General features: G+C 39.3%; 1 protein-coding gene across 4 annotated transcripts in view; it reads right to left on the reverse strand.

The window, feature by feature from the left end:
• arid1b (AT rich interactive domain 1B (SWI1-like)) overlaps nucleotides 1-27,005 on the reverse strand; it is a 165,349-nt gene that overhangs the window by 9,397 nt on the left and 128,947 nt on the right. For 2 of the 4 annotated variants that reach the window (XM_051654659.1, XM_051654662.1), the window contains 8 exons: nucleotides 18,139-18,481; nucleotides 15,460-15,600; nucleotides 9,148-9,275; nucleotides 8,100-8,206; nucleotides 7,057-7,197; nucleotides 6,561-6,770; nucleotides 4,021-4,234; nucleotides 323-461 (listed from right to left, as the gene is read on the reverse strand). In XM_051654659.1, the coding sequence (XP_051510619.1) occupies nucleotides 323-461; nucleotides 4,021-4,234; nucleotides 6,561-6,770; nucleotides 7,057-7,197; nucleotides 8,100-8,206; nucleotides 9,148-9,275; nucleotides 15,460-15,600; nucleotides 18,139-18,481 (1,423 nt within the window). The remainder of the gene's footprint in view (nucleotides 1-322; nucleotides 462-4,020; nucleotides 4,235-6,560; nucleotides 6,771-7,056; nucleotides 7,198-8,099; nucleotides 8,207-9,147; nucleotides 9,276-15,459; nucleotides 15,601-18,138; nucleotides 18,482-27,005) is intronic. The other 2 variants (XM_051654661.1, XM_051654660.1) reach the window with 1 other exon arrangement.

Consider the following 27,005-nt stretch of genomic DNA (forward strand, 5'->3'; position numbering starts at 1 on the left):
TACTACAACATTACACATACATAGTGTTTCCTGTTTTGCAATTCACAGTCTACACTTTACCACGGCTGAAGCGCCACAGCAAAAAAAAAAAAAAAAAAAAACGTTGAGTTTACAGTCTGAATGGAATGAGTTTAAAGTTGGTGTTGGAAGGCTAATAATTAATTTAATTACCGGAGGTATCTTTAAATAAAAACAGTCAAATAAGTTACAAACATAGTATTGTTTGTTAAGTATGTAGTTGAAACAAACAGGAGCAAAGGGGAAGTCCTCCCACTGCAAAATCAGAATTCTGTAGGTAACACTGCACATATGTTTAGCCCACCTGCTGCCTGGCTGAGGAGTCACTTGTCCGTGAGGTGTGGTAGCTGGTGTTGGGGGCTTTAGGTCCCCTGGCATCTCTGTCATGGTGCTACTCCCTGTTGATTGAGGAGTCTGCGGCCCCTGAAGAGAGCCGGAGTTTGCTGTTGAACAGTGGAAAGTAGTATATTAGACGAGAACAAGAGCTGTTGTAGTCACAGACAATAAAACAGGGGGTTGAGATTCACAGAAGCATTACAATGCTTTCTTAATCAACTTTTACAATACACAAAAATATATAACCAGAATGTTAAAAAATAATCAGAAACGTCTTTTAATAATCAGAAGAGATTTTTTTGTATTATTATTATTAAAAAAAGGATGTGTGGGACAAAATATTACAGATAAATGCAGCCTTTAAGTGTAGTCGGAAATTCCAAACACGTGAATGCCCAAGCAAAGTCGTATTTACAAGTGTGAAACTCGGAATCCTAGATGATTCCCGAGTTGCCTAGTAGTAACACTGCTATGTGCCAATATAAAATATGATGACAAGCAATGATTTTACAAAATTATTTCAATTTCGTTTCTGGGTCCTGATCACCCTATATATATATATATATATAAATGGCCATAAAATACTGATTTGCGTTGAAATTGTGTAATTATGTGAGAAGAAAGAAATCACTGAACAGCTGAGTTCCACCTCTGGTTTACGTCGGAGTTCTGTCAATGTTTTTTAGTAAATAATGACCATCTGACTTCTCATTATCCAGCTTATTACAAGACTACTTGCCAAATAAATAAATAAATGGATATGAAACATTGGTTTGAGCTGAAATTATTTAGTTAGCTTACTTGTAGAGATTGCACTGTGATACGAGAGGTAGGAAAGATGACTTGCAATAGCCAGATGTCCGGTCTGACATATAAGAAGATAATAGAAGTATCCCCAGATGTGCAGTTGTTACTCAGAAATATCAGATCGCAAGATGGAGCCATTGACCAATCAGAATAGATTTTTCCAGAGACCTGTGTCATCAGTCCTAATAACGAATGCACGACAGCTTCCCAGGTGCACTTAAATGCAGCAAAATAATAAAGCCATTTGCTGAGCAAAATCGGACACACTAAATTGAAATGTCGACAAAAAACTGAGATGTATCGCAAAATTTGTGATCGCAGTGTGACATCATATTTTGAGATGCTGAACAATAAGTCCTGGGCACGAAGATTCTAGTAACGTTTCTGTCCATAGTGAAAGCAAAAATGCTTTGTGATGCAAAGCAATCACAGTCAGCCAGAAAATATTTGATGTCTAATATACTGTATAGCTATTTGGAGCTGGATTTTTTACCAATGAAATTTCAGATTAGGTGTGGCTGCCCAGCTCGACGCTGCAGAAATAGAAATAAAGTGATACATATGATAACATGTCACTCGTCACTTTACCACTGTAACAGTGTAAGAATAGCAGGAATATGCATTAACAAATAAAAAAAAAAAAATATTAAAGACCTGATTAAACTTTATAAAATGGATAGTTCTGACTAATTTTAATTCTGACTGGATGAGCCACAGTCAAAGTCGCAGTAAAATGTCAATAACCTCACGCCTTTGATCAAACATTTTATACGAATGCATCTAGTTGCTTAGTTGCTTGGCAAAGGTCCTATAGTTAGTCTAATGAACTATATCACTATATCATATTTTTTTATTCCAATTTTTATTAATAAATACAATTATTTATTAAACATTGGTGTCTTAATCATATTGCTGTTGCCACGAAAGGCCTTGAATATGATGCATAACTGCAGTGATTTAACACTTCACGTCCTGCCTAAGGACAACCCATGGTAAAATCACTCTAACATGACCTCTCAAGGCTTATTGCTTTATTATCAAATAGTTTAGCAGATATTTTAGAAATTTAATTTTAAGAATTAATATTCTGATTCTGTTTAATGGACTATTAATGGACTACATATCTCTATTATAAAAATCTACAAGCAAATTACAATGTCCTAATCAGTTCTTCCAAGCTCCAGGGAAAGTAACCCAAATCTTTCAATCCCCAGATTGCATTTCCATAATCCAATAACATTTGAATACCCTAGTAATTAATTTCCAAAGAAATGTAATGGTATAAAAGGACACTATCCTAATAACATCTGAAATTTTCACGGCTCAGCTCAGAGCAGTAAAAGCTACTTCAAAATATGTCAGAGCAGGATACAAAAAGAATCCGGTTAGAATGAAAGAACAAGGGAACGAAAGAGTGTCTGATTTTCAAGTTCTTGACCTGCTGTCATAAAAACTTTCAGAACTGAAAGTAAACAATACATGGTGCTATGCTATAACACTTCCAGATGGTGTGACCGCCAATGACCTCACTCATATTCAGAGAGAGAGTGAGAGAGAGAGAGAGAGAGAGAGAGAGAGAGGGGAAAATTAAGAGCTGGCTCACTGGTCTGCATTGAGCTTAGGGTCAGACTGAGGTCACTTTTGTTTTTATCCCACACTCCTCCCCTCATTAATCTTCTCAGAGGGAAACCCTCTCGCCTGCTGTTTGACAGCTCTCTCTCTTCCTGTGTGACATCATCAGCCATTAGTGTGCGGGGGTTTTAAGGGGATCCTTCAGCTTGCTGCTTGACAGCTCTTTCTCTCTCTCATCACATCCCCCTGTCTGATTTTTTTTTTTTTTTTTTCAGTGACTCAAGTCACCTGTCAGATATTTATAGTTCTGTCTAGAGCAGCTCTGGACTGATTATAAGGCAACTCGACCAAAGCATCATGTGAGTGATGCAGACAAATCTAAGGTGAGGAATATTATGATATTTTACTCCAATAGCACAACTCCTCATCTTTGTAATAAAAAGTACAGATAAAATATGAGTGGTGCTTCCCTGTGAAAAAGTTGCTGCCATGTTGTTAGGGTGCTGTTAGTGTTTCTATGTGGTTGCTAGGGCGTAGCTAGGGTGTTTGAGTGGTTGCTTATTGTCCTAAATCAAAAGAGTCTCTATGATATTCTGGTCTCTAGATATGGTTCAGGTCCCACAAGATGTATTCATTCATTAATTTCGTTCAAGTCACAAACTGTGCGGGACAAGTTACGAATCACAATTTAATTCTTAAGGCCAAAGTATACTTCGGGTGTCTGCGTTGTGACGCAAATTGCGTCATCAGCACAGCCACGCGGCTTGACCGTGTGCCACATAGCTTTTCTTGACCCGCGCACGCAGTCCTCGGCTGTGCGCTTCACTGACACATGCGCCTGCAATTGACTGTACTGAAAGAGTATCACAAAGAAGTTGTAGTGGGCATGCATCAAATGCATTCGTATTTGATCGCGGTCAGTAGATTATACTCACAAAGGCAACGTGGTCAACCAGGCACGAGCCGATCCAGAACGCGCAAAGAAAGAAGTATACCTGGGCCTTTGGGGTTAAGGGTTTGCTCAAATCGCGAACCCTTCTTGAGCAATAGTAATAGCAATGCTTGCCTTAACAAATACTCCTAACTATATCAGTTCAATAAGACAATAAACTGCTAAACAAACCATTTCAAAACTACAGTCAAAATAGAGCTGATTTCAGGGTACTATAGAAATAAACTGCACAATCCATAAAACATAGGACCAAGTTAACAGTGATTTGATGGATATACACCTTTCTTAAGTCTAACACATCACTCTCTCTATAGTAATGCGGTAAGCTGCTTTACCAGGTGAGGGTGGCTGGATCTTGGCCTGCTGTGTTTGCTTTTTGCCGTCTCCCATGGCAAAAGCGTCGGGCGGGGGTTCTTCTCCACGCTCTACCTTGCACTCGTAGGCAAACAGGTACTGGATGTAATGCTTCTTCAGGGAACTAGCCGAACTACTGGACGTTCCCACGTTTAGGTGGGTGGACAGCTCTCTCCATTTCTTGTTCTTATTTACCTGTTCAAGGCGAGAGTTTCGGTCAAAACCCTTCAAGAGAAAACAAGGTACAATACAGCAGGCCCTGACATTCTGGGGGTCCTAAGCAGAATTTAAAAATGGGACCTCCCTACCTACAGGTACCTAACCAGACACAGCCAACATCAATAACCAAGCAATCTTAAACTGTGCAAATAAACACGTACATTTATTCAAAAGTATAAAGCATTCAAAATGCAAAACTATCAACAGGCCTAACAACTTTAGAAGTGCAAAATTTAAAGAATATCATTTTTAAACTAACCAAACAAATAAGGAGGGGAATTGTGCCATGTAAATAGCATTCGTTAATGCTATTACCCGATGTTCCTTCAGTGAATAAAGTGCTAAAATAGTCCCCTCTCCCCACCCCCTAGTTTAATTTGAAGCCTTTGATTAATGGTTATTTAGATATGAGGGTTAGACATAGAGGTTTTGCCTTTTTATTTTATTTAATTTTTTCCCCTTTTCTCTCCAATTTGGAATGCCCAATTCCCAATGCACTCTAAGTCCCTGTGGTGGTGTAGTGACTCGCCTCAATCTGGGTGGCGGAGGATGAATCTCAGTTGCCTCCGCGTCTGAAACCGTCAACCCTTGCATCTCATCACATGGCTTGTAGAGCGCGTTACCGCGGAAACATAGTGTGTGTGGAGGCTTCACACTATTCTCTACAGCATCCACGCACAACTCGCCACGCGCCCCACCGAGAGTAAATATAAAAAAACTTATAACTTTCTTCCATGGAATGCAAATCGGCTGGTCACAAGACAAGTGAAAACAAATTATGTTTGACATCATCTGTGTCAAATCTGGCACGATGTGTCAAATGAATATCTGAGAGCTGGCTTGGAGGGCAAGCCCACTTTCATCACTGGTTTGTCTGAATAAGAACATGTGAAACGCTAAAAATTTTAAAGCTTTTATATAGACATGGAGTTTATAGTGGCAGTAAATATTTTTTAATTAGTTTCTACATAATCACCGGGTGACTGCAAATGTTTTTTCATTGTTATTTTTAAATTCTTAATATTCTTAAATATTTTTTATTATTGCATGTTAATTGTTTTTTCCCCAAAAGAAGCACATAGGTTATTGAAGTTATTGTTACCGCTGTGGGTAACCACAAATGTGTCATACCCATTGTCAATCTTGTTTTTATGTATTAGAGTAGTAGTTCAAAACCGTTTTGAATCCAAGGCCCCCCATTGTCCAAGACAATATTCTAAGGCCCCCATCCTCCAGAAACTAGGAGTTTCAATAGACTAGTTCTTAATTATGATTAATCTCATGATAATAGAAGTACTAGAAACAAACACTTTGTAAGTAAGCCTACATCTTCATTTTTAGCATTTTAATTAGGGATGGCATTTTCAAGTATTTTTGTAGTCAAGTACTCTAACCAGTAAACGATTAGCCGTAAATTAAAATGATATTCATACACTAAAATGCTTATAAATTACAATAAAATCAGAAATCGGAACAGCCTGTTTATTGAACGTAAATAATTTTTTTCAATGAAGCTGTGTATGGACATGCGCTTTCTACGGCAAATCCAGAGGGGATTAATACACAATCAAACAAATTATGTATTTATGAATTGCATCCAAATTCAGTCTGTTACCATTGTTTATTCATGCTGTACTCCTGATGTAATTTCGCCGATCTCCAGTTGCCTTTTATTAAATGCACTCTGCCCATGTTCAGAGATTTAATGCACATACACACATGCTGGTGTGATAAGCTTCCAAGTTTCTCGTACCGCTTCCCATTTTCTTTCCAACATAAAAGCAGATTTTTGTCCGTTGGTAGGCATGACTCCAAATATTATCAAAATATTACAAGTATTGACAAACTTGACTTCACACTTGGCCAAAAACGCCATCACAATTCCTTCTCTCATCCAACACCTCAGTGGACTCAATTGTAACTGCGATATTTAGTGAGAGATTCAGAGGGAAAGTACAGTATAATTCAGCATTGTTCGCCACAGGCAAATGCGCAAAAAAATGTATTTAGTTGGTGCAGAACTACAGTATAACTCGATTTGTCGATTACTTGTGCACATCCATCATTTTAATTCAGCTTGATCATTTTAATATAACTGGATTAAAAAAAAATATTGCGGCTCAGTTGGAAGTTTGCTGAGACCCCTAGTTGGCCCTGGCCCCCAGGTTGAGAACTCAACTACAAAATTACTCAACAATGCTCATCCCTAGCGAACACACAGCAGTACTCTTGCTTAATATGTTTTTACATTTTTTATTTTTTTATAAAGAGCTGTCGTACAATCTGTTGCCCCGTCACTCACCATTGCCAGGCCTCCAATCTCTCGAACGCAGAGGTAGAGGCGGCACAGATCCAACGGCTTCTTGCCCACAGAGGGCAGGGTGGGGACAGGCGTGCCCCTCTCCTCCATGAAGGTGATGTAACGATCCACCCAAGTTCTCCTCTCAGGCTCACAGCCCATGTCGTACAGTCGCATTATCTTCTCGTTTGTCATGTTCCCTGAGCTGTGCTTCTGGGGTGCATGGGTAGATGAATACAGGAGGGAAGGAGATATAGATATTGAGAATTTGATTTGTCTTGAGACCCATTTTACACCTTGTATTAATATTAATCTCAGGTGATCTGATCAAGTGGACAGATGGATTTTAATACCCTGTGTAAATAGGGCCAAAGTGAGAAAGTCTCACATAACTATGTCAGCAGTCAAAACTGTTCAGAGTATCAAATAGGAGACCTAAACTACTATGGAGGAAGAAAGAAAGGTGGGGAAAATAAAGAGATGTGCGTAAGGCACTTACAGGGCTGCTGGGGTTCTTTGGCCAGACAGGGCTGCTAATGCTATCACTGTCATCCCCCTGATAAGAGGACAGACTAGCTGGGCTGGGGGAGAGAGGGGATGGGGTGGGAGGCTGGGTCACACACTGAGAACCGTAGTTTTCCTGTTGCGGAGAACAAAGAGAAACAGACATACAGTTCATGGTGAGAGACAGTTAAAAAGTCCACTTCAACCCTTTTTCTGGTGCCAGTGTTGTGCAAGATTTTATTCGCCCCAATAAAATATTTTAAAATTTTTTGCCTAAATTGGCAAAATGGCTTGACTGGAAATAACGCCAACATTGTTTTAATCAGTTTTAATGAGACCTTCATATAACAAAAAGAAAGTTTAAATCTGTTCGTTTTAATTAAAATCCCCCATACACTGTACATTATGTGGAGTGGGAGATATCTCTGTGGGCAGTGCTAAAAATGCAGCAGAAACAGAAACCAATAAGCAACCATCTCAAAGTCAGCTAAAACATTTTGCATTTATCACTTGTCACTTTTATCTTTACACCGCTGGTTAGGACACGGTGTCAGACCAATGCATCATGATGCATCAATGCACTGAGTTTTTCACCTCTTCTGAGCAGATATGATCTTAGTTTAGGTTGAAGCAGAAGGAGCTATAAAGCAAAGGTCAAGTCATGCAGTGCAGCAACTGACAGAAACAGAATATTTAAGAGTAATATAAGTGCTTTACACCCTGTCTACACTGGATGCGAGCGTCACGTCAAAAGCAGTAGAACCCCATTATAATCAATGACGCGTTCTACACTGGAAGTGTCCGTTGCAGCACGTCCATCTTGCTGACAATAAACAGGTGTCATGTTCCATTTTGCGCTGCATGCGCTAGTGCAACTACACAAATTAAAGGGGTTAGAACGTTTGTGACGACGCGTCCAGAGTAGACAGCCCTTCAAGCCGTTGCGTCGTGCCACGTCAATGGGCTTGCCCGCTGTAGACAGGGTGTGAGTACATCCACATAAAGGGGTGAGAGAGAGAGAGAGAGATCTGTTAATACCTTTGGCTTGGGGGGCTCTGTGGTGGGTGTGCTGCCCTCCTCCTTGTGCTCAGATCTCTGTTTGGGAACAGTGGGCATCATGGCATCCCCTGAGCCCATCATTGGCCCTGCGGGGGATTCACACCTTAGATTGCGACATCCAGACATCTACACAACATCTGATCATCTGATCTCATCCCCTCTAAACAGAGGCATATGTGCAAAGAGTGAGCAATTGTTACACCACGTCCTAACCAGGCGAGACCCAAGTTTCCTGCATTAAGCAATAGTACAGTCCTCACAAAAAGTGAGGTGTTTTACATAGTGACAGCCAATCAAACATATTTTATACAACTATGGGGAGTACGCTTTTGGACCAATGAGGTTTCACTGGGCGGGGCTTCCCAGTGTGATACACAAGATCCAAAATTAACTTTTTGCCACACCTGCCAATGGCGAGTGAACTGACAAAATTTCATACCAGATAGGAAAGTGAATTTTTTATAATTTTTTATGAGAAATTTATTTTTGTCATTATGACAATGCTATTACAGATGTTTTATTTAGTAGACAATTTATATGTATTTGATTTGAATTGCGCAAGTCACTTAAGGCCAAAGTAACCTTTGGTTTTCCGTGTTTTCTTGCTCACAGTATGTGATGCAAATTGTGTCATCAACACAGTATACATGGGTTATCTGTGTAAAGCCAAGTTTTTCTAGACATGCGAACAGTTTGCATCTTTGCACGTCATCAGCACATATGCCTGCTGTTGAGGCACATGTGACGTGGAAGCACGAGACATATCGGCACAGGGAAAAACCAAGTAAACCCTAGCCTTTACACAAGTGAGGGTCAGACTACTTATAATTTTTACAATTTGATTTGAACCATGTCATATGCTGCAGTTTCTAAAAAAGTTTCAGCCAAATGGCAAGTTTCAGCACTTGGCATTTTGGACCATGGTGACAGAACAGATACAGAAAACAAGCGATCAATAAAATGTCTTGTTGTGCATCGCTTGTCGCATTAAAACAATGAGATATGAGTGGAAGCTCCGATGGCTTACCTGCAGGCATTGTGTTGTAGGAGGGCCCTTGAGGCATCATCCTGGCTGAGCTGTTGGACAGTGGATGGTTGTAAGGGCCTCCAGGTCCCATTCCAAGCATATGAGACCCACCCTGATACCCCCCCGGTCTGTGAACAACAGCACACCACCATAAGGACAACATTTTCTTTATTCATAACTCACTTAAAGGCCTGTCTAAGATGTGAATAGTTCACTGGTAAGTTGATAGTAAACTTCATTTCTTTTCATTTCTGCTTTTCTCTTGCAGTTGGCAAGTAAGAAACACTCAGGGACAGAAGAGAGGGTTAAAACTGAAGCATTTAGGATTAAAGCACAAAGGAGAAGTGCTTCCTGTATATCCAGTGGTTTGGGGGTTTACTTTGTTTGAACATCGCGAACAGCCAGACAACATTTAGCTCAACCAATAGAGTGAGTTTAAGGTATGTCAGACAGTGGGAGTGTTCAGGCAACCTGTTTTTGAATTTTGCAATTCCGTTTGGTGCTACTAGTGGTGTAGAAATTACACACTTGGCCTGCAAAATCCAACACCAGAACTCTAACTAGACTATTAGTGTCTGCGTAATTAATTGAATGAAATCATGTGATAGCTTTGTGTGAGGAACAGACTGAAATGTAAGTCATTATTGACTGAAAATCTTCACTGCAAAAAAAAAAAAAAAAAAAAAAAAATTTTCTTCGTTAGTATTTTTGTCTTGTTTTCCAGTAAAAAAGAAAATACATTCTTAAAACAATTTACTTGACAAGCAAAATGGTATAAGATATTTTGTATTGTTTTCAGAGAAATCTAACTAAATTTAGTGAGTTTTATGCTTAAAACAAGAAAAAAAAACTTTTTGCCAATGAGGCAAGAAAATAAACTTATTTCAAAGAGAAAACAAGTTTATTTATCTTACCCCATTGATTTTTATTGATTTTTTTATTGATTTTTTAAGCATAAAGTTTTGACAGATTTCTTTGAAAACAGGACTTAATATGTTATGCCATTTTGCTTGTCAAGTAAATATATCTTGTTTTAAGAATATTTCGATATTTTCCACTGGAAAACAAGACAAAAACACGAATTAAGAAAAACTTTTTTTGCAGTGTTCCCCTCCACTGTAACTGTAAAATCTCATTCTCCGCATTTGGTTACGATACAAGATTTTCCGCAAATAACAACTTTAGGTTGTTTCCTCACACAAATGGAGTTTGAGGAACACCAAAGTAATTCCAAAACTCCATAACACAAAAGATCAGTCACCATTCACTTTCATTGTATGAATAAAAAAAAAAAGATGCAATGAAAGTGAATGGTGACTGAGGCTGTGCACATATTCTTAAAAAATATATATTTTTAATATTCTTCTCCATTTGTGTTCCACAGAAGAAGTCATACAGTTTTATTATAACAACATGAGGGTAAGTAAAAAAGAAAAAGAAAAAAAAATGTATGAACTATTCCTTTAAACTGGAAGGGCTCTATTTTCGAACGACCATGCGCTACATTTTATCCAATTTTCGTGAGAGCGCTAATTCTAAGTGCAATTTTCGTGCCAACGCAAAGCGGAAATGGCCTTGGGTGGGAGTGTTTGCACTATTGTGGGTGTATGCATGCAAACTATGGGTGTATTGTACAGTGCTGTGAAAAAGTATTTGCCCCTTCCTGATTTCTTCTATTTTTGTGTATTTTTCATACTAAATTGATCTTCAAATGAGATATAAAACAAAGGTGACCCAAGTAAAGACAAAATACAGTTTTCAAATATTTCTATTTTTTTATTGAAGCAAAAAAGTTATCCAACACCTATATCACCCATGTGAAAAACTAACTGCCTCCTTAAACTTACTAGCTGGTTGTGCCACCTTTAGCAGCAACAACTGCAACCAAATGCTTCCGATAACTGGAGATCAGTTTTTCACAACACTGTGGTGGAATTTTGGCCCACTTTTCTTTGCAGAACTATTTTAGTTCAGCCACATTGGAGGGTTTTAGACCCGTTTAAGGTCCTGCCACAGCATTTCAATCGGGTTCAAGTAAGGACTTTGACTAGGCCACTACGAAACTTTAATTTAGCTTCTTTTGAGCCATTCAGAGATGGACTTACTCCTATGCTTTGGATCATTGTCTTGCTGCATAATCCAGTTGCGCTTGAGCTTCGACTCATGGACAGATGACCGGACGTTCTCCTTTAGGATTTTCTGGTAGAGATCAGAAGTTACCCTCAATTATTGCAAGTCGCCCTGGTCTTGAAGCAGCAAAGCATCCCCACAGCACACTACCACCACCATGCTTGACCGTAGGTATGATTTACGCCAGATGTAACGGGACCAATATTTTCCAAACAGTTCCACTTTCGACTCATCAGTCCACAGAACATTCTCCCAAAAGTTTTGAGGATCATCAAAGTGTGTTTTGGCAAAATTCAGACAAGCATTAATGTTCTTCTGGGTTAGCAGTGTTTTTCACCTCGCCACACTTCCATGGAAGGTATTATTGGCCAGTGCCTTTCTGATAGTGGAATCATGAACAGTGACCTTTATTGATGCGAGAAAGGCCTGCAGTTCCTTGGATGCTGTCCATGGCTTTTTTGTTACTTCCTGAATGAGTCGTCTCTGTGCTCTTGGAAGAATTTTGGAAGGTCGGCCACTTCTGGGAAGGTTCACTACTGTGCCAAATTTTCTCCATTTGGAGATAACGGCTCTAACTGTGATTCTTTGGAGTCCCAGACCCTTTGAAATAGCTTCCCACAACCCTTCCCAGACTGATGTATTTCAATCACCTTTTTCCTAATAATTTCCGGAATTTCTTTCAACCTTGGCATAGTGTGCTACTGGGTGAGACCTTTTAGCCAACTTCATGCTGCTGAAAAAGTTCTATTTAGGTGTTGATTTGATTGAACAGGGCTGGCAGTAATCAGGTTTGGGTGTGTCTAGTCCAGCTGAACACTATTATGAATGCAGTTTCATAGATTTCGGAATTTAGTAACTAAGGGGCAAATACTTTTTCACACAGGCCCAGTTGGTATTGGATAACTTTTTTGCTTCAATAAATAACATTATCATTTAAAAACTGTATTTTGTGTTTACTCAGATTGCCTTTGTTTAATGTTAGATTTTGTTTGAATTTTTGAACAATTTAATATGAGATATACACAAAAACAGAAGAAATCAGCAAATACTTTTTTACAGCACTGTATGTAAATGAAGCGGCGCAAAGCCCAATTAGCTATTTTCCTGAGAAATATGTCATTTTCACAGCACTGTAGATCAAAGACCCTCTCAGTGTCTTTTAAAAAAAATTCAGGAGGATGAATGTAAGGCATGAGGGGTGTCAGGTGTCTTGACTAAGCAGGCCTTAGGATTACCCTGGGCATTACAACACAAATGTTCTTCATGTGCTACAATGAAAGCTGGCAATGAGAGTGAGCACATGGCTAATCTGCATGTGTGAAGGTCAGGACTGCTCATCCATACAGAGAAGGGCCTGCAGCCAAAAAGCATCTGATCACATGGGATGCTGAAATGGAGATGGTAGGAAGGCTAAGCCTGTTGCTTATATGATAAACTATATGGGGGAAAAATTAATCAAGTATTTGACCACAATATTTTACAACTACAGTATTATAACTCAGGAATAACTAATTTGCAAACTTTCATTGTTTTGAGTGTTAAACAATGCAAGTTCTCACGTAAATGCAAGCCACTGTGAACGAGCTTCTCTCATAGCGCTCATGAATGCGCAACCGATGTCAAGATTCTCAATGAAAAATGACTAACTTTGGGTTGCTTCTAGAATATTTATAGATAAATATTTTTTCACACAGGCCCAGTTGGTACTGGATAACTTTCTTGCTTCAATAGATAACATTATTATTTAAAAACTTTATTTTGTGTTTACACAACTTGCCTTTGTTTTATGTTAGATTTTGTTTGAATTTTTGAAACAATTTAGTATGAACTATACACAAAAATAGAAGAAATCAGCAAATACTTTTTCACAGCACTGTATGTAAATGAAGTGGCGCAAGGCGCAACTTGCTATTTTCCTGAGAAATAGATCATTGCGCTAAGACGTTTCAATACCACCTCTTAAAGGAATAGTTCACCCAAAAATATAATTTACTAAATTACTAAAAGATAATTTACTCACCCTCAGGCCATCCAAGAAGTATCTGAGTTTCTTTCTTCATCAAAACAGAATTTAACACTTTTAGGATTTCCTTTCAGGCCTCCTCCTTTAAACAATACAAGTGAATGTACTCCATTTTTTTGATGGTCCAAAATGCATATTTAGGGTGCATCAAAATAATCCACACGACTCCAGTCAACAAATAAAGTTCTTCTGAACCCAAACGATTGATTATTTTTTAGAAACAAAACAATACTTATATACTTTTTAACTTCAAATGTTTGCTTTCATACACCTCTGTGGCGTGCGCTCATGAGAGAGATGACGTAAGCTCGTTGGTAAGGTCACACATCACGCGGAGGAGTCAGGAAGCGTGTCATTGTTTACATTGGGGTTTTTTTTTTTTATTATTATTTGGAAATGATTTTTTTTAAATTGATTTGGACTGTTTTGGTTTGTGAACAGCACAAGTTTCTCTTTTAAACAATGACACGCTTCCTGACTCCTCCTCCACGTGATGCGTGACCTTACCAATGCGCTTACGTCGACCCTACCAATGAGCTTACGTCATCCCTCTGACTTGTTTTGTTTTGTTTCTAAAAATAATCAATCGTTTGCATTCAGAAGAACTTTATTTGTCGACTGGAGTCATGTGGATTATTGATGCACCCTAAATATGCATTTTGGACCGTCAAAAAATGGAGTACATTCACTTGCATTGTTTAGAGGAGGAGGCCTGAAATGAAATCCTAAAAGTCTTAAATTCTGTTTTGATGAAGACAGAAACTCAGATACATCTTGGATGGCCAGAGGGTGAGTAAATTATCAGTAAAGTTTCATTTTTGGGTGAACTATTCCTTTAACTCAGCACAAAGTTCAAATTCAGTTCATGCATTTGCAGTTTGGAGATTCCACCAGCAGGTGGTAATAAAGTTCATGTCCAAATTCTGAAAGTACAGAACATCAAATAATGTCCCTGGCAATGCAATTTTTTGCTTGAGATTTGTATTAAACTTTCTAGAGGTCATGATTTATTTTTTTCAATTATTTGTATTAGTATTTTTATTGTTATGTTTATATGTAATATTATTATTGTATATTTACAATTGTATTTATGATTTAATTTGTACCTATTAGTAATTTTCCACCTGTTGTTGAGTTGATTTTTAAGTTACTGCAAAAGGGGCCGGTGGAAGGAGAGACTAAAATGTTTGGATTTGATATGATTTTTGTACCACTTTGTTATTTTGATTATATTTTCATTTAGTTTAAAGTGTACTTTGAATTTAGAAATATTTTTGGTTTATTTTTTTCATATTTGAATACATTCATTTTTTATTTTTTTTAAATCAATATAGACCGGTAGAAGTGCCGATACAATCACTTATAGGCTAATACTAGCCATGATTTGTGTTTCAGTAGATGAAAATTATTAATAATACATTCCCTATAATTTAACTGAGCATACATACAAATTCAGAAGAGAATCACATTTTCTATGTATATAAAAGGAGCGTGTCACTGTCATAGAAATATGCCTGACATTCATCAAGGATGCAGTTAAAGTACATTGTCTATTCTTCTAAATAATTGCATACAGTCCATTTACACTACCAACTTCTTATGAATGTGCTGTCTTTGTTTATATCGCTGGTGCTTAACAGGGTATGGACTATATAATAGGATGCAGACGGTGGAAATTCCTGAGAAGAACCTCAGAATTCAATTGCACTTGATCCAGCTCATCTGCGCATTGCGCGGGGAATTCGCCAAACCTACTTAGCACATTCTTGCACGAAAATACCAAAAATTCATGGCCATGCCCACTGACTTTGCGCTTATGACTTATGGCATAGTGCTGCACTTAGCGCTCTTAAAATAGGGCCCGGAATGTTTGCTTCCACTCCACTTCTATCTATGAGCTACAGGAGATTTTCATCCCTTTAATCTTTAGAACGTTCTGTTGTTTTCTCCTGAGGATGCATCTTCTGTCTTTATCAAAGCTATATGATTAACCTTTTAAAATGCTAAGAGTAAAACATAACCGTGGTGGTGGAGAGAAGAGAGGCAGATGCTGTACGAGTGTTAAGGTTTTGTAGTTTCTAGCAGATGCGAGTAGGCTCAAGCAGAGGAAAGCCATCCAGCCAATTAGCGCAGAATGAGGGCTCAGAGCTTAAACCTACCCATACAGCTCTGTGTGAGGCTGCCCCTGGCCCTGTCCACAACTGTAGGGGGGGTGATTGAGGTGAGGGTTGGGGAAGGAAGCTGGCCGACCCCCAGGCCCGGACAGGCCAGGGTACACAGGGGATCTGGCAAAGGGAGGCCTGAAGCGGAGGAAGAGCATAAGAGTCTCCTTGGTGCCTGTTCAGTCAAAGGTGCATTGAGTAATTCCATAACACAGAGGGAGATCAGTCATCATTCACTTTTGTATGGAAAAAAAGTTGCCATGAAAGTGAATGGTGACTGAGGCTAACATTCTGCCTAACATCTCCCTTTATGTGGCATAGAAGAAAGGAAGTAATTCGTGTTTGAAACAATATACAGTTGTGCTCAAAAGTTTGCATACCCTGGCAGAAATTGTGAAATTTTGGCATTGATTTTGAAAATATTACTGATCATGCAAAAAAAAAAAAAAAAGTATTTTATTTAAGGATAGTGATCATATGAAGCCATTTATTATCACATAGTTGTTTGGCTTCTTTTTAAATCATAATGATAACAGAAATCACCCAAATGGTCCTGATCAGAAGTTTACATACCCTTGAATGTTTGGCCTTGTTACAGACACACAAGTTGACACACACAGGTTTAAATGGCAATTAAAGGTTAATTTCCCACATCTGTGGTTTTTTCAATTGCAATTAGTGTCTGTGTATAAATAGTCAATGAGTTTGTTAGCTCTCACGTGGATACACTGAGCAGGCTAGATACTGAGCCATGGGGAGCAGAAAAGAACTGTCAAAAGACCTGCGTAACAAGGTCATGGAACTTACTAAAGATGGAAAAGGATATAAAAAGATATCCAAAGCCTTGAAAATGCCAGTCAGTACTGTTCAATCACTTATTAAAAAGTGGAAAATTTGGGGATCTATTGATACCAAGCCAAGGTCAGGTAGACCAAGAAAGATTTCAGCCACAGCTGCCAGAAGAATTGCTTGGGATACAAAGAAAAACCCACAGGTAACCTCAGGAGAAATACAGGATGCTCTAGAAAAAGACGGTGTGGTTGTTTCAAGGAGCACAATAAGACGATACTTGAACAAAAATGAGCTGCATGGTCGAGTTGCCAGAAAGAAGCCTTTACTGCGCCAATGCCACAAAAAAACACCTTGTCACGCCTCACAGCTTCTGGCACACTGTAATTTGGAGTGACGAGACCAAAATAGAGTTTTATGGTCACAACCATAAGCGCTATGTTTGGAGAGGGGTCAACAAGGCCTATAGTGAAAAGAATACCATCCCCACTGTGAAGCATGGTGGTGGCTCACTGATGTTTTGGGGGTGTGTGAGCTCTAAAGGCACAGGGAATCTTGTGAAAATTGATGGCAAGATGAATGCAGCATGTTATCAGAAAATACTGGCAGACAATTTGCATTCTTCTGCACGAAAGCTGCGCATGGGAAGCTCTTGGACTTTCCAGCATGATAATGACCCTAAGCACAAGGCCAAGTTGACCCTCCAGTGGTTACAGCAGAAAAAGGTGAAGGTTCTGGAGTGGCCATCACAGTTTCCTGACCTTAATATCGTCGAGCCACTCCGGGGAGATCTCAAACGTGTGGTTCATGCAAGACGACCAAAGACTTTGCATGAACTGGAGGCATTCTGCCAAGACGAATGGGCAGCTATACCACCTGCAAGAATTTGGGGCCTCATAGACAACTATTACAAAAGACTGCAAGCTGTCATTGATGCTAAAGGTGGCAATACACAGTATTAAGAACTATGGGTATGCAGACTTTTGAACAGGGGTCATTTCATTTTTTTCTTTGTTGCCATGTTTTGTTTTATGATTGTGCCAATCTTTTATAACCTACAGTTGAATATGAATCCCATAAGAAATAAAAGAAATGTGTTTTGCCTGCTCACTCATGTTTTCTTTAAAAATGGTTCATATATTACCAATTATCCAAGGGTATGCAAACTTTTGAGCACAACTGTAAGTGTGAGTAAATGATGACATCATTTCCATTTTGGAGTGAACCATCCCTTAAAGCTACACAAAAATATTTTTAATATCTTTTCAACTGTGTAAACACAGTTAATTGCGAGTTAACTTAAACCAATGATGCTATCTAGACCAAATCTGACATCATGGGCTCTGTCAGAAACCTGAAAATGTTTGCCTTTTCACGCAGTATAGGGACATAGAAAGGCATCAAAACATATCCGAATCCATTTTGTGCATAACAACATGTCTACTAAAATTTCTTTATCTCTTGAATTTTTGAAGGCAGCATAGATGTGTCCTTCGCTGCCTATGATCTCTCACATTCCTGTGTGTGCCCTTTGGCTGTTGGGAAAAATGAAAACGGCGTCTAACGGTGCACTTGAAAGAAATGTTAAAGATTATTTCATACCTTCCTAAGTGTTTTTTTAACCAAAGTTTCCATTTCAAATGTTTGAAAAAAGTCTTGTTGTCATAAAATATTGACTTGGTTATTCCTACAGCTCATTTCTGGTTCTAGACCATTACACATGACGTTATGCTGCCTTATAAGTCTGTCTGAATGTGTTTCCTGAGGGGGTGCGTTCATTCACAAAACGAGGCAAAATGAGCAATGAAGCCGCAAGGCAGCTGCCTTCCATTTAAGGCACAGCCTTGGTCTGAGTAATCAAAAAACATAATCAAGGCTCTGATTTACCTGGCCTGGCCCGAGGGCACTGGGTTCTGCTGGACAGATACAGGGCTACTTTCGAGAGGTTTGCGGCTGACGTTGGGAGGAGGTGGACCCATCCCTGGGCCGGCAGACTGGGGCATGTTGGGAGATGTCGGAGCCATGTTGCTGGACCCTGCTGGATACGGCCTGGACCCGGCTGCGTGTCCTGGTCCCCGACCTGTGGTCATGGAGCCACAGGGCTGCCCAGGTCCCTGGCCATGCATGGGACTGCTGGCATTAATACCAAGACTGTTGCCCATGCCTGGACCAGGGCCACTGTAGTTGGCGCCTGGTGCTCCGCCATAGTTAGGAGGCCGCAGGTAGTTACCTAGAGACAGACAAAAATGTCAATATCAGCACAATAAAGGCAATGTTAACCCTCAGGGTTCGACGGATGCGCCGGCTTAAAATACTCCGTCATTTTTGGGCATATAGATAAGTTTAAGACATCATTAGAGACTATAAAGGGTCTACTTTTATTTGTATACACTCACAATAACAACAAAACCTTGTGCTTTTGTAAAATAAATAAAATAAACAGGGTGCACTTTCAGCCGTCTCTGTCTCCACGAGCATCTTTCTGAAACGCTTCACAAAAATGAACTGAAACTCCGCGAATATTTATCACACAAACATGAAACATTTGTCTAAAGAAAGCTTAAAATGTCTACTTTTAAATAAAACAATTCAAATTTAAAACAAATATTCTCCTGCAATGTAATCTGTATGAAACAAAGCGATGTACAGTTTCTCCTGGCTCAGCTAATTATCGCTAATGTGATCACACCCACCAGCAGAGTGCGCTATTCATACGGTAATGTGCTGAGACGATGTAGTCAAAATATTGAAATTTGAAATGTCCTAATAGGCAAGTTTTAGTTACATTTAAATGTTATTTCGGCTAAAACAGGTATTTAAATTGCATGCTGTATGATATCAATATGATATGTAATATGATATAAAAATAATATGAATGTTTAGATTATATTTTAACTAGTGTTTATGCTGCCTCATTATCATCAACGAAGCTTGTGCTTGCAAATATCTGTTCGGGTGTAAATGTGTAAACAATGTATAACAATAACTGAAGCCAGTTGCAAACCAGACAAGAAGTGCCTGGCCACACTGGAACAAGGTACAGGTATCACAAAGGAATCGTCGATGCGCTGCAGCAGTCCAAAGTTGTAAATCTAGTCACCATACAAACAAAAGTTAAGAAGGTTTTTGTACTTCTTTAAGAATGACATTGATGAGTTTGCAAGTTAGTGTATGAAACTTGCTACATATTTGTGTAACTGCGCAAATTGAACGACTGGAAACGGCGCCGTTTATTATGCATTTTCTCTGTATGTGGCCTTGAATAGGTTTCATTCAAGCTTTCAAACCACAAAAAGACATACTTGTAACTGAAAATACATTGAGTAGGCTATGAAATAAACATATACAAAATATATCATCCAGTGATTGCTAGAGTTCATAATGTATGTCCTTTGATAATGATTTGGGTCGAATTTAAGAAAAAACTATGCACTGCAGAACTTTGAGCAGCATCCATAGTCATAGGTGAGGTGACGCCGAGCAGCAGCGGTGTGTGTACCTTCACAGAAAATAATGGTTTTGACTTTTAGAACGCGCCATGTTGTCCACTAGGCGCGGCCGGTGCGTGACCCCCTTTAAGTTACCCTGCCACTTAAGCTTTGCCAAAGTTGTTTTGAGAAATATGTATGAAGAAACAAAGACTATTGTGCAATGATTAGCCCTATTAATATCTGAAAAATTTTGATATTGTTAATCATTGTGAAATATTTCCAAAAAAGCCGTTGATCCCAAGCCTAGAATTTTTGCCTGGCAGATGATAAAAAGAAAAAAAAAATCCATAAACTTACACTGAGATTTGAGCCATATTTAGAGACCGCAGAATTGTAAAGACTGAGGGTAGGGTTCTTTATTTTTATACACAATTTACAATCATATTTAATCAAACTACACAATGATGACTCTAAGACTTTATAGATATTACAGTTTCATTTTCTGTTAATGCATGATCTTCTGTAAAGCTGCTTTGAAACAATGTGTGTTGTGAAAAGCGCTATACAAGTAAAAATGACTTGAGCTCTTTTAACTTGTGGCAGTAAGTTACCACATACACTGGTGGCCAAAAGTTTGGAACAATGTACAGATTTTGATCTTATGGAAAGAAATTGGTACTTTTATTGACCAAAGTGGCATTCAACTGATCACAATGTATAGTCAGGACATTAATAACGTGAAAAATTACAATTACAATTTGAAAAGAATGTTCAGAACTTCTTAAACTACTTAAAAGAGTTCTCATCAAAAAATTCTCCATGTGCAGCAATGACAGCTTTGCAGATCCTTGGCATTCTTGCTGTCAGTTTGTCCAGATACTCAGGTGACATTTCACCCCACGCTTGCTGTAGCACTTGCCATTGATGTGGCTGTCTTGTCGGGCACTTCTCACGTACCTTACGGTCTAGCTGATCCCACAAAACCTCAATGGGGTTAAGATCCATAACGCTCTTTTCCAATTATCTGTTGTCCAATGTTTGTTTCTTTGCCCACTCTAACCTTTTCTTTTTATTTTCTGTTTCAAAAGTGGCTTTTTCTTTGCAATTCTTACCATAAGACCTGCACCCCTGAGTCTTCTCTTTACTGTTGTACATGACTACTGGTGTTGAGCGGGTAGAATTCAATGAAGCTGTCAGCTGAGGACATGTGAGGTGTCTATTTCTCAAACTAGAGACTCTGATGTACATATCCTGTTGTTTAGTTGTACCTTCCACATCTCTTTCTGTCCTTGTTAGAGCCAGTTGTCCTTTGTCTTTGAAGACTGTAGTGTACACCTTTGTATGAAATCTTCAGTTTAGCAGTTTCAAGTATTGTATAGCCTTCATTCCTCAAAACACTGATTGACTGATGAGTTTCTAGAGAAAACCGTTTATTTTTTTGCCATTTATTGACCTTAAGACATGCCAGTCTATTGCATACTGTGGCAACTCAAAAACAAACACAATGTTAAGCTTCATTTAACGAACCAAATAGCTTTTTGCTGTGTTTGATATGGCAAGTGATTTTCTAGTACCAAATTAGCAATTTAGCATGATTACTCAAGGATAAGGTGTTGGAGCGATGGCTGCTGGAAATGGGGCCTGTCTAGATTTGATTGAAAATGACTTTTTTCAAATAGTGATGGTGCTGTTTTTTACATCAGTAATGTCCTGACTATACTTTGTGATATCAGCTGAATGCTACTTTGGTGAATTAAAGTACCAATTTCCTTCAGAAACAGCTAAATCTGTACATTATTCCAAACTTCCCCCAAAACAATGCAGTAGAAACCACTCTGAACTACTTAACAACCACAAATAAATTCTCTGGTAACAACCTATAGCATTCTAGCATCAAGGGCACCAAGTGGCAGCACATTTTGCAAACGTCACTCCTCGAAAAAAAACCTCTCATCAAAACTCACTCATCAACAAAGCATTTCTGTCCACAGAACTGCCCCTCACTGGATGTTTTTTTGTTTTTGGCACCATTCTGAGTAAACTCTAGAGACTGTTGTGCATGAAAATCCCAGGAGATTAGCAGTTACAGAAATACTCAAACCAGCCCATCTGGCACCAACAATCATGCCACGGTCCAAATCACTGAGATCACATTTCTTCCCAATTCTGATGGTTGATGTGAACATTAACTGCAGCTCCTGACCCGTATCTGCATAATTTTATGCACTGCACTGCTGCCACACGATTGGCTGATTAGAAGAGTATTTCTGTAACTGCTGATCTCCTGAGATTTTCACACACAACAGTCTCTAGAATTGACTCAGTATGGTGACAAAAACTAAAACATCCAGTGAGCAGCAGTTCTGCAGATGGAAACGCCTTGTTGATGAGCCTTGTTTTGGCGGCACGAAGGGACCTACACAATATTAGGCAGGTGGTTTTAATGTTGTGGCTGATACAGTGCATCCGGAAAGTATTCACAGCGCTTCACTTTTTCCACATTTTGTTATGTTACAGCCTTATTCCAAAATGGATTAAATTCATTATTTTCCTCAAAATTCTACAAACAATACCCCATAATGACAACGTGAAAGAAGTTTGTTTGAAATCTTTGCAAGTTTATTAAAAATAAAAAAACGGAGAAAAAAAAAAAAAAATCACATGTACATAAGTATTCACAGCCTTTGCTCAATACTTTGCTGAAGCACCTTTGGCACCAATTACAGCCTCAAGTCTTTTTGAGTATGATGCTACAAGCTTGGCACACCTATTTTTGGGCAGTTTCTCCCATTCTTCTTTGCAGGACCTCTTAAGTTCCATCAGGTTGGATGGGGAGCGTCGGTGCACAGCCATTTTCAGATCTCTCCAGAGATGTTCAATCGGGTTCAAGTCTGGGCTCTGGCTGGGCCACTCAAGGAAATTCACAGAGTTGTCCCGTAGCCACTCCTTTGTTATCTTGGCTGTGTGCTTAGGGTCATTGTCCTGTTGGAAGATGAACCTTCAACCCATTCTGAGGTCCAGAGCGCTCTGGAGCAGGTTTTCATCAAGGATGTCTCTGTACATTGCTGCATTCATCTTTCCCTCGATCCTGACTAGTCTCCCATTTCCTGCCACTGAAAAACATCCCCACAGCATGATGCTGCCACCACCATGCTTCACTGTAGGGATGGTATTGGCCAGGTGATGAGCGGTGCCTGGTTTCCTCCAGACATGACACTTGCCATTCAGGCCAAAGAGTTCAATCTTTGTTTCTCATGGTCTGAGAGTCCTTCAGGTGCCTTTTGGCAAACTCCAGGCGGGCTGTCATGTGCCTTTTACTGAGGAGTGGCTTCCGTCTGGCCACTCTACCATACAGGCCTGATTGGTGGAGTGCTGCAGAGATGGTTGTTCTTCTGGAAGGTTCTCCTCTCTCCACAGAGAAATGCTGGAGCTCTGTCAGAGTGACCATCGGTTTCTTGGTCACCTCCCTGACTAAGGCCCTTCTCCCCCGATCGCTCAGTTTGGCCTGGCGGCCAGCTCTAGGAAGAGTCCTGGTGGTTCCAAACTTCTTCCATTTATGGATGATGGAGGCCACTGTGCTCATTGGGACCTTCAATGCTGCAGAAATTTTTCTGAATCCTTCCCCAGATCTGTGCCTCGATACAATCCTGTCTCGGAGGTCTACAGACAAGTCCTTGGACTTCATGGCTTGGTTTGTGCTCTGACATGCACTGTTAACTGTGGGACCTTATATAGACAGGTGTGTGCCTTTCCAAATCATGTCCAATCAACTGAATTTACCACTGGTGGACTCCAATCAAGTTGTAGAAACATCTCAAGATGATCAGTGGAAACAGGATGCACCTGAGCTCAATTTTGAGTGTCATGGCAAAGGCTGTGAATACTTATGTACATGTGATTTTTTTCATTTTTTATTTTTAATAAATTTGCAAAGATTTCAAACAAACTTATTTCACGTTGTCATTATGGGGTATTGTTTGTAGAATTTTGAGGAAAATAATGAATTTAATCCATTTTGGAATAAGGCTGTAACGTAACAAAATGTGGAAAAAGTGAAGCACTGTGAATACTTTCCGGATGCACTGTATATATACATATATATATACATATACACATATATATACATATACATATACACACATATATATACATATACATATACACACACATATATATATATATATATACATATATATATATATATATATATATATATATATATATATATATATATATACACATATACACATACATATATACATATATATATACATACATATATACATATACACATACATATATACATATATATACATACATATATACATATATATATATACATATATATATATATATACACACATACATATATATACATATATATATATATATACATATATACATATATATATATATATATATATATATATATATATATATATATATATATTTTTTTTTTTTTTTTTTACAAAAATATTTTTATTTAGTTTTCATTTACAAAAATAACACTGATTAAAACTGACTGAAAAGTAAGATCTGATCTATTAGATATTTGTGGAAGTGCATTGGGAGCCAGCCGATTGGTAGCATGCTGGAGACATTTCTGGCAAACTGACATTCCATCAGAGAGCCCGAGATAAAGTCTTGATGAAGTATGATATGTTTCAAGACCATCAGCCTGAGAACATTCAGATTGACGCCCACTGGACTGCAGGTTTCTCAAAAGATGAGACATCATATTCACCACGTGGAGTTCTGTCTAACATGCTGATGTGCATAATGGGCAGAAATGTAATCATGCCCAAATGGCTGGTTGGCAGGAGGTGTTTGCCAAGTAGCGTTTTAGACTCAATTAGAACTGGGAATTACACTCCTCAAGCTGTCGAAATGTAGAGGGGTCTTCAGCTCTTTCAGTTTCCAAGAGTTCCCCGTGGAAATCAAAGGGTTTTGGCATGTTTCCTCTTTCCCAGAGTAAAAAAAAAAAAAAGGGCTAAAAATGTATTACAATATCCAGTGGCGGCCTGTGCATTTTAAGTCTAGAACTTTAATTAATATTATTCATATGCCATTAAAAAACACAGTTTCACAATGAATAGGACACGCTATAAACATCATACCTTACAGTGCCATATGTTACAGCCAACTTATACTTTAGTACCAACAAAAACATTCAAAAATGCTAACAAACGTACATGAAAGCCACAGCCTAGTTTAAACAAACAAATCGGCAGCAATCGATAAAACAGAAAATTCAGCAGTGACATATCTAAAAGACTAAACCTTTTTTACCCCTGTTCTGTAGTTACACTAAGTCAACATCCTTAACAAGCTCCTTCACGGTGGGGAGGACAAATGTTGCCAGCTGCCAGACTGTCAACATGGACCTGGAGCAATGCCAATTACACAGAAATGCCATACTGCTGTCAGGCGCTGTATGGTGACTTTTCTCCAGCCCTGTTAATCCCAACATTCCCTCAGGTGAAAAAGAGGGCAGTGTGCTGTCAATCTGAAGGATCCTGGCAGCTGCCCTTCTGACAATGCCCAGAGCCATGAGTAGGCCAGCGGTTCTCAACTGGTTTTGCTTCAGCACCCAGAATTTACATTGGGCATCAAGTAGCAACCCACCACAGTACCGAAACTTTCTATCATAAAAAGTTAACAAAAAATGTCCATATAATAAAAAACTAAAATGGATTATTTTTTACCATCAACTAAATAGACTCAACAACATTTTCTGAATGTCTATTGAATTTCAATGGTTTTATGCTCTTGGTAGCCAATAATTCTTTGCACAAAACACATTGTAGTCAGCTCAAACCATGTTTTTCCTCGCTGCAAGTGAACCTGTATTTAAAGGAATGTTCTGGGTTTAATAAAAGTTAATCTCAATCGACAGCCTTTGTAGCATAATGTTAATCAAATATTTTTGACTTGTTTATTTAAAAATCCAGTTACAGTAAGGTATTTATAGCTGATTAGCAAAACTATTTCAACACAATAAAACCTACAGCTGTGCACTGGGTGTACACTGTAGCTACAACACAAAACTCTGCATTTGAACTCTCAGTAACAGATAAATCCACAAATAATCAAGCATACATACAGGCTGTGATCCTGAAGCACCACATTGTCCCAACAAAGTGGGAACTGCACCATCTTTCAGGGGTAACCAACTTAAAAATCCGGCATTGGTTGTGGTTGTACTGCTGAGGAATAGTGGTAAAAATAAATATTAACCACTGATTCTTCAATTCGTCTGCCTTTGGAAGTCCAAACAAAGAGGTTTTGCTTTCGCAGTGAAGAAAACAGCATCTTCTCGTCAAGGGAACAACAATAACCCGCTGTTTGAGGGCGGGCCAAAGTAGCCCTTAGGCGGGCATTATGCAAATGTGTTACATAGTGACGTAGATACTTTACGGAAGAAATGGCTGGACTACAATCCAGCCGTTTCTTGTAGTTCTTGAGCAGTGTTGCCTGTGGGAGAGAATAAAGAGCAGAAAGGAGCAGCTGCAGCCGTCCACCGGGGGACGGAGTCGCCGCATCCGGCTCGGCCTTATCCCTCTCCTCACAGTGAGCCCCTCCTCCCCTCGCTGACGGCGGCCATTCCTCTGACCCCTCCACGTTCTGGCGGCCGGTAGCAAGCCCCTCCACCCCTGGCAGCGGCTCCACCGCTCCATGCGGCTGGTAGTGAGCCCCTCCTCCCCTCACGGATGGCAGCCGGCAGCGGCGACTCCGTCCCCCGGCGGACGGCCGTGGCTGCTACTTTGGGCGGACGGCAGTGGCGAGGACTTCACGACAGCGCATCCCTCCTTCCCAGGTTTTGGAACCATTGTAACAAGGTTAAAATGGGCAAGGAGGAGGCGGGAACCAGCTGAACAGTCAAAATAATGTTTAATGAAAACTAAAAAGACACAAACATAAACACACACGGCAGCTGCGTGTGGCTCTCTTTCTCTCTCAAACTGCTGCATCCGCCTCTGCCTTATCCCTCTCCTCGGCTGATTAGTCTGATTGGGGGCCGGCCGTGCACACTCATGGCCCGACCCCACCCTCCTCCTTGTCACATATATATATATATATATATATATATATATATATGGATAATTATTACAAATGCTGTCCGACATTTGACAAATTCAGATTTTGAAAGGAGGCTGTGTGATTCCTGACTGCATACATCAATCATAATGACAGTGTGTCGCTGCCAGTACTGTATGAAAATAAAGCGCACAAAATGAACAAGATTAAGAAGAAAGTGCACAAAATTCACGCACCGTTTCTGACAGTTATACTTGGAATTAATCTAAGCGCAAACATTACGTT

Source organism: Myxocyprinus asiaticus, chromosome 25 (assembly GCF_019703515.2).
Source record: "Myxocyprinus asiaticus isolate MX2 ecotype Aquarium Trade chromosome 25, UBuf_Myxa_2, whole genome shotgun sequence".
Classification (NCBI taxonomy): domain Eukaryota; kingdom Metazoa; phylum Chordata; class Actinopteri; order Cypriniformes; family Catostomidae; genus Myxocyprinus; species Myxocyprinus asiaticus.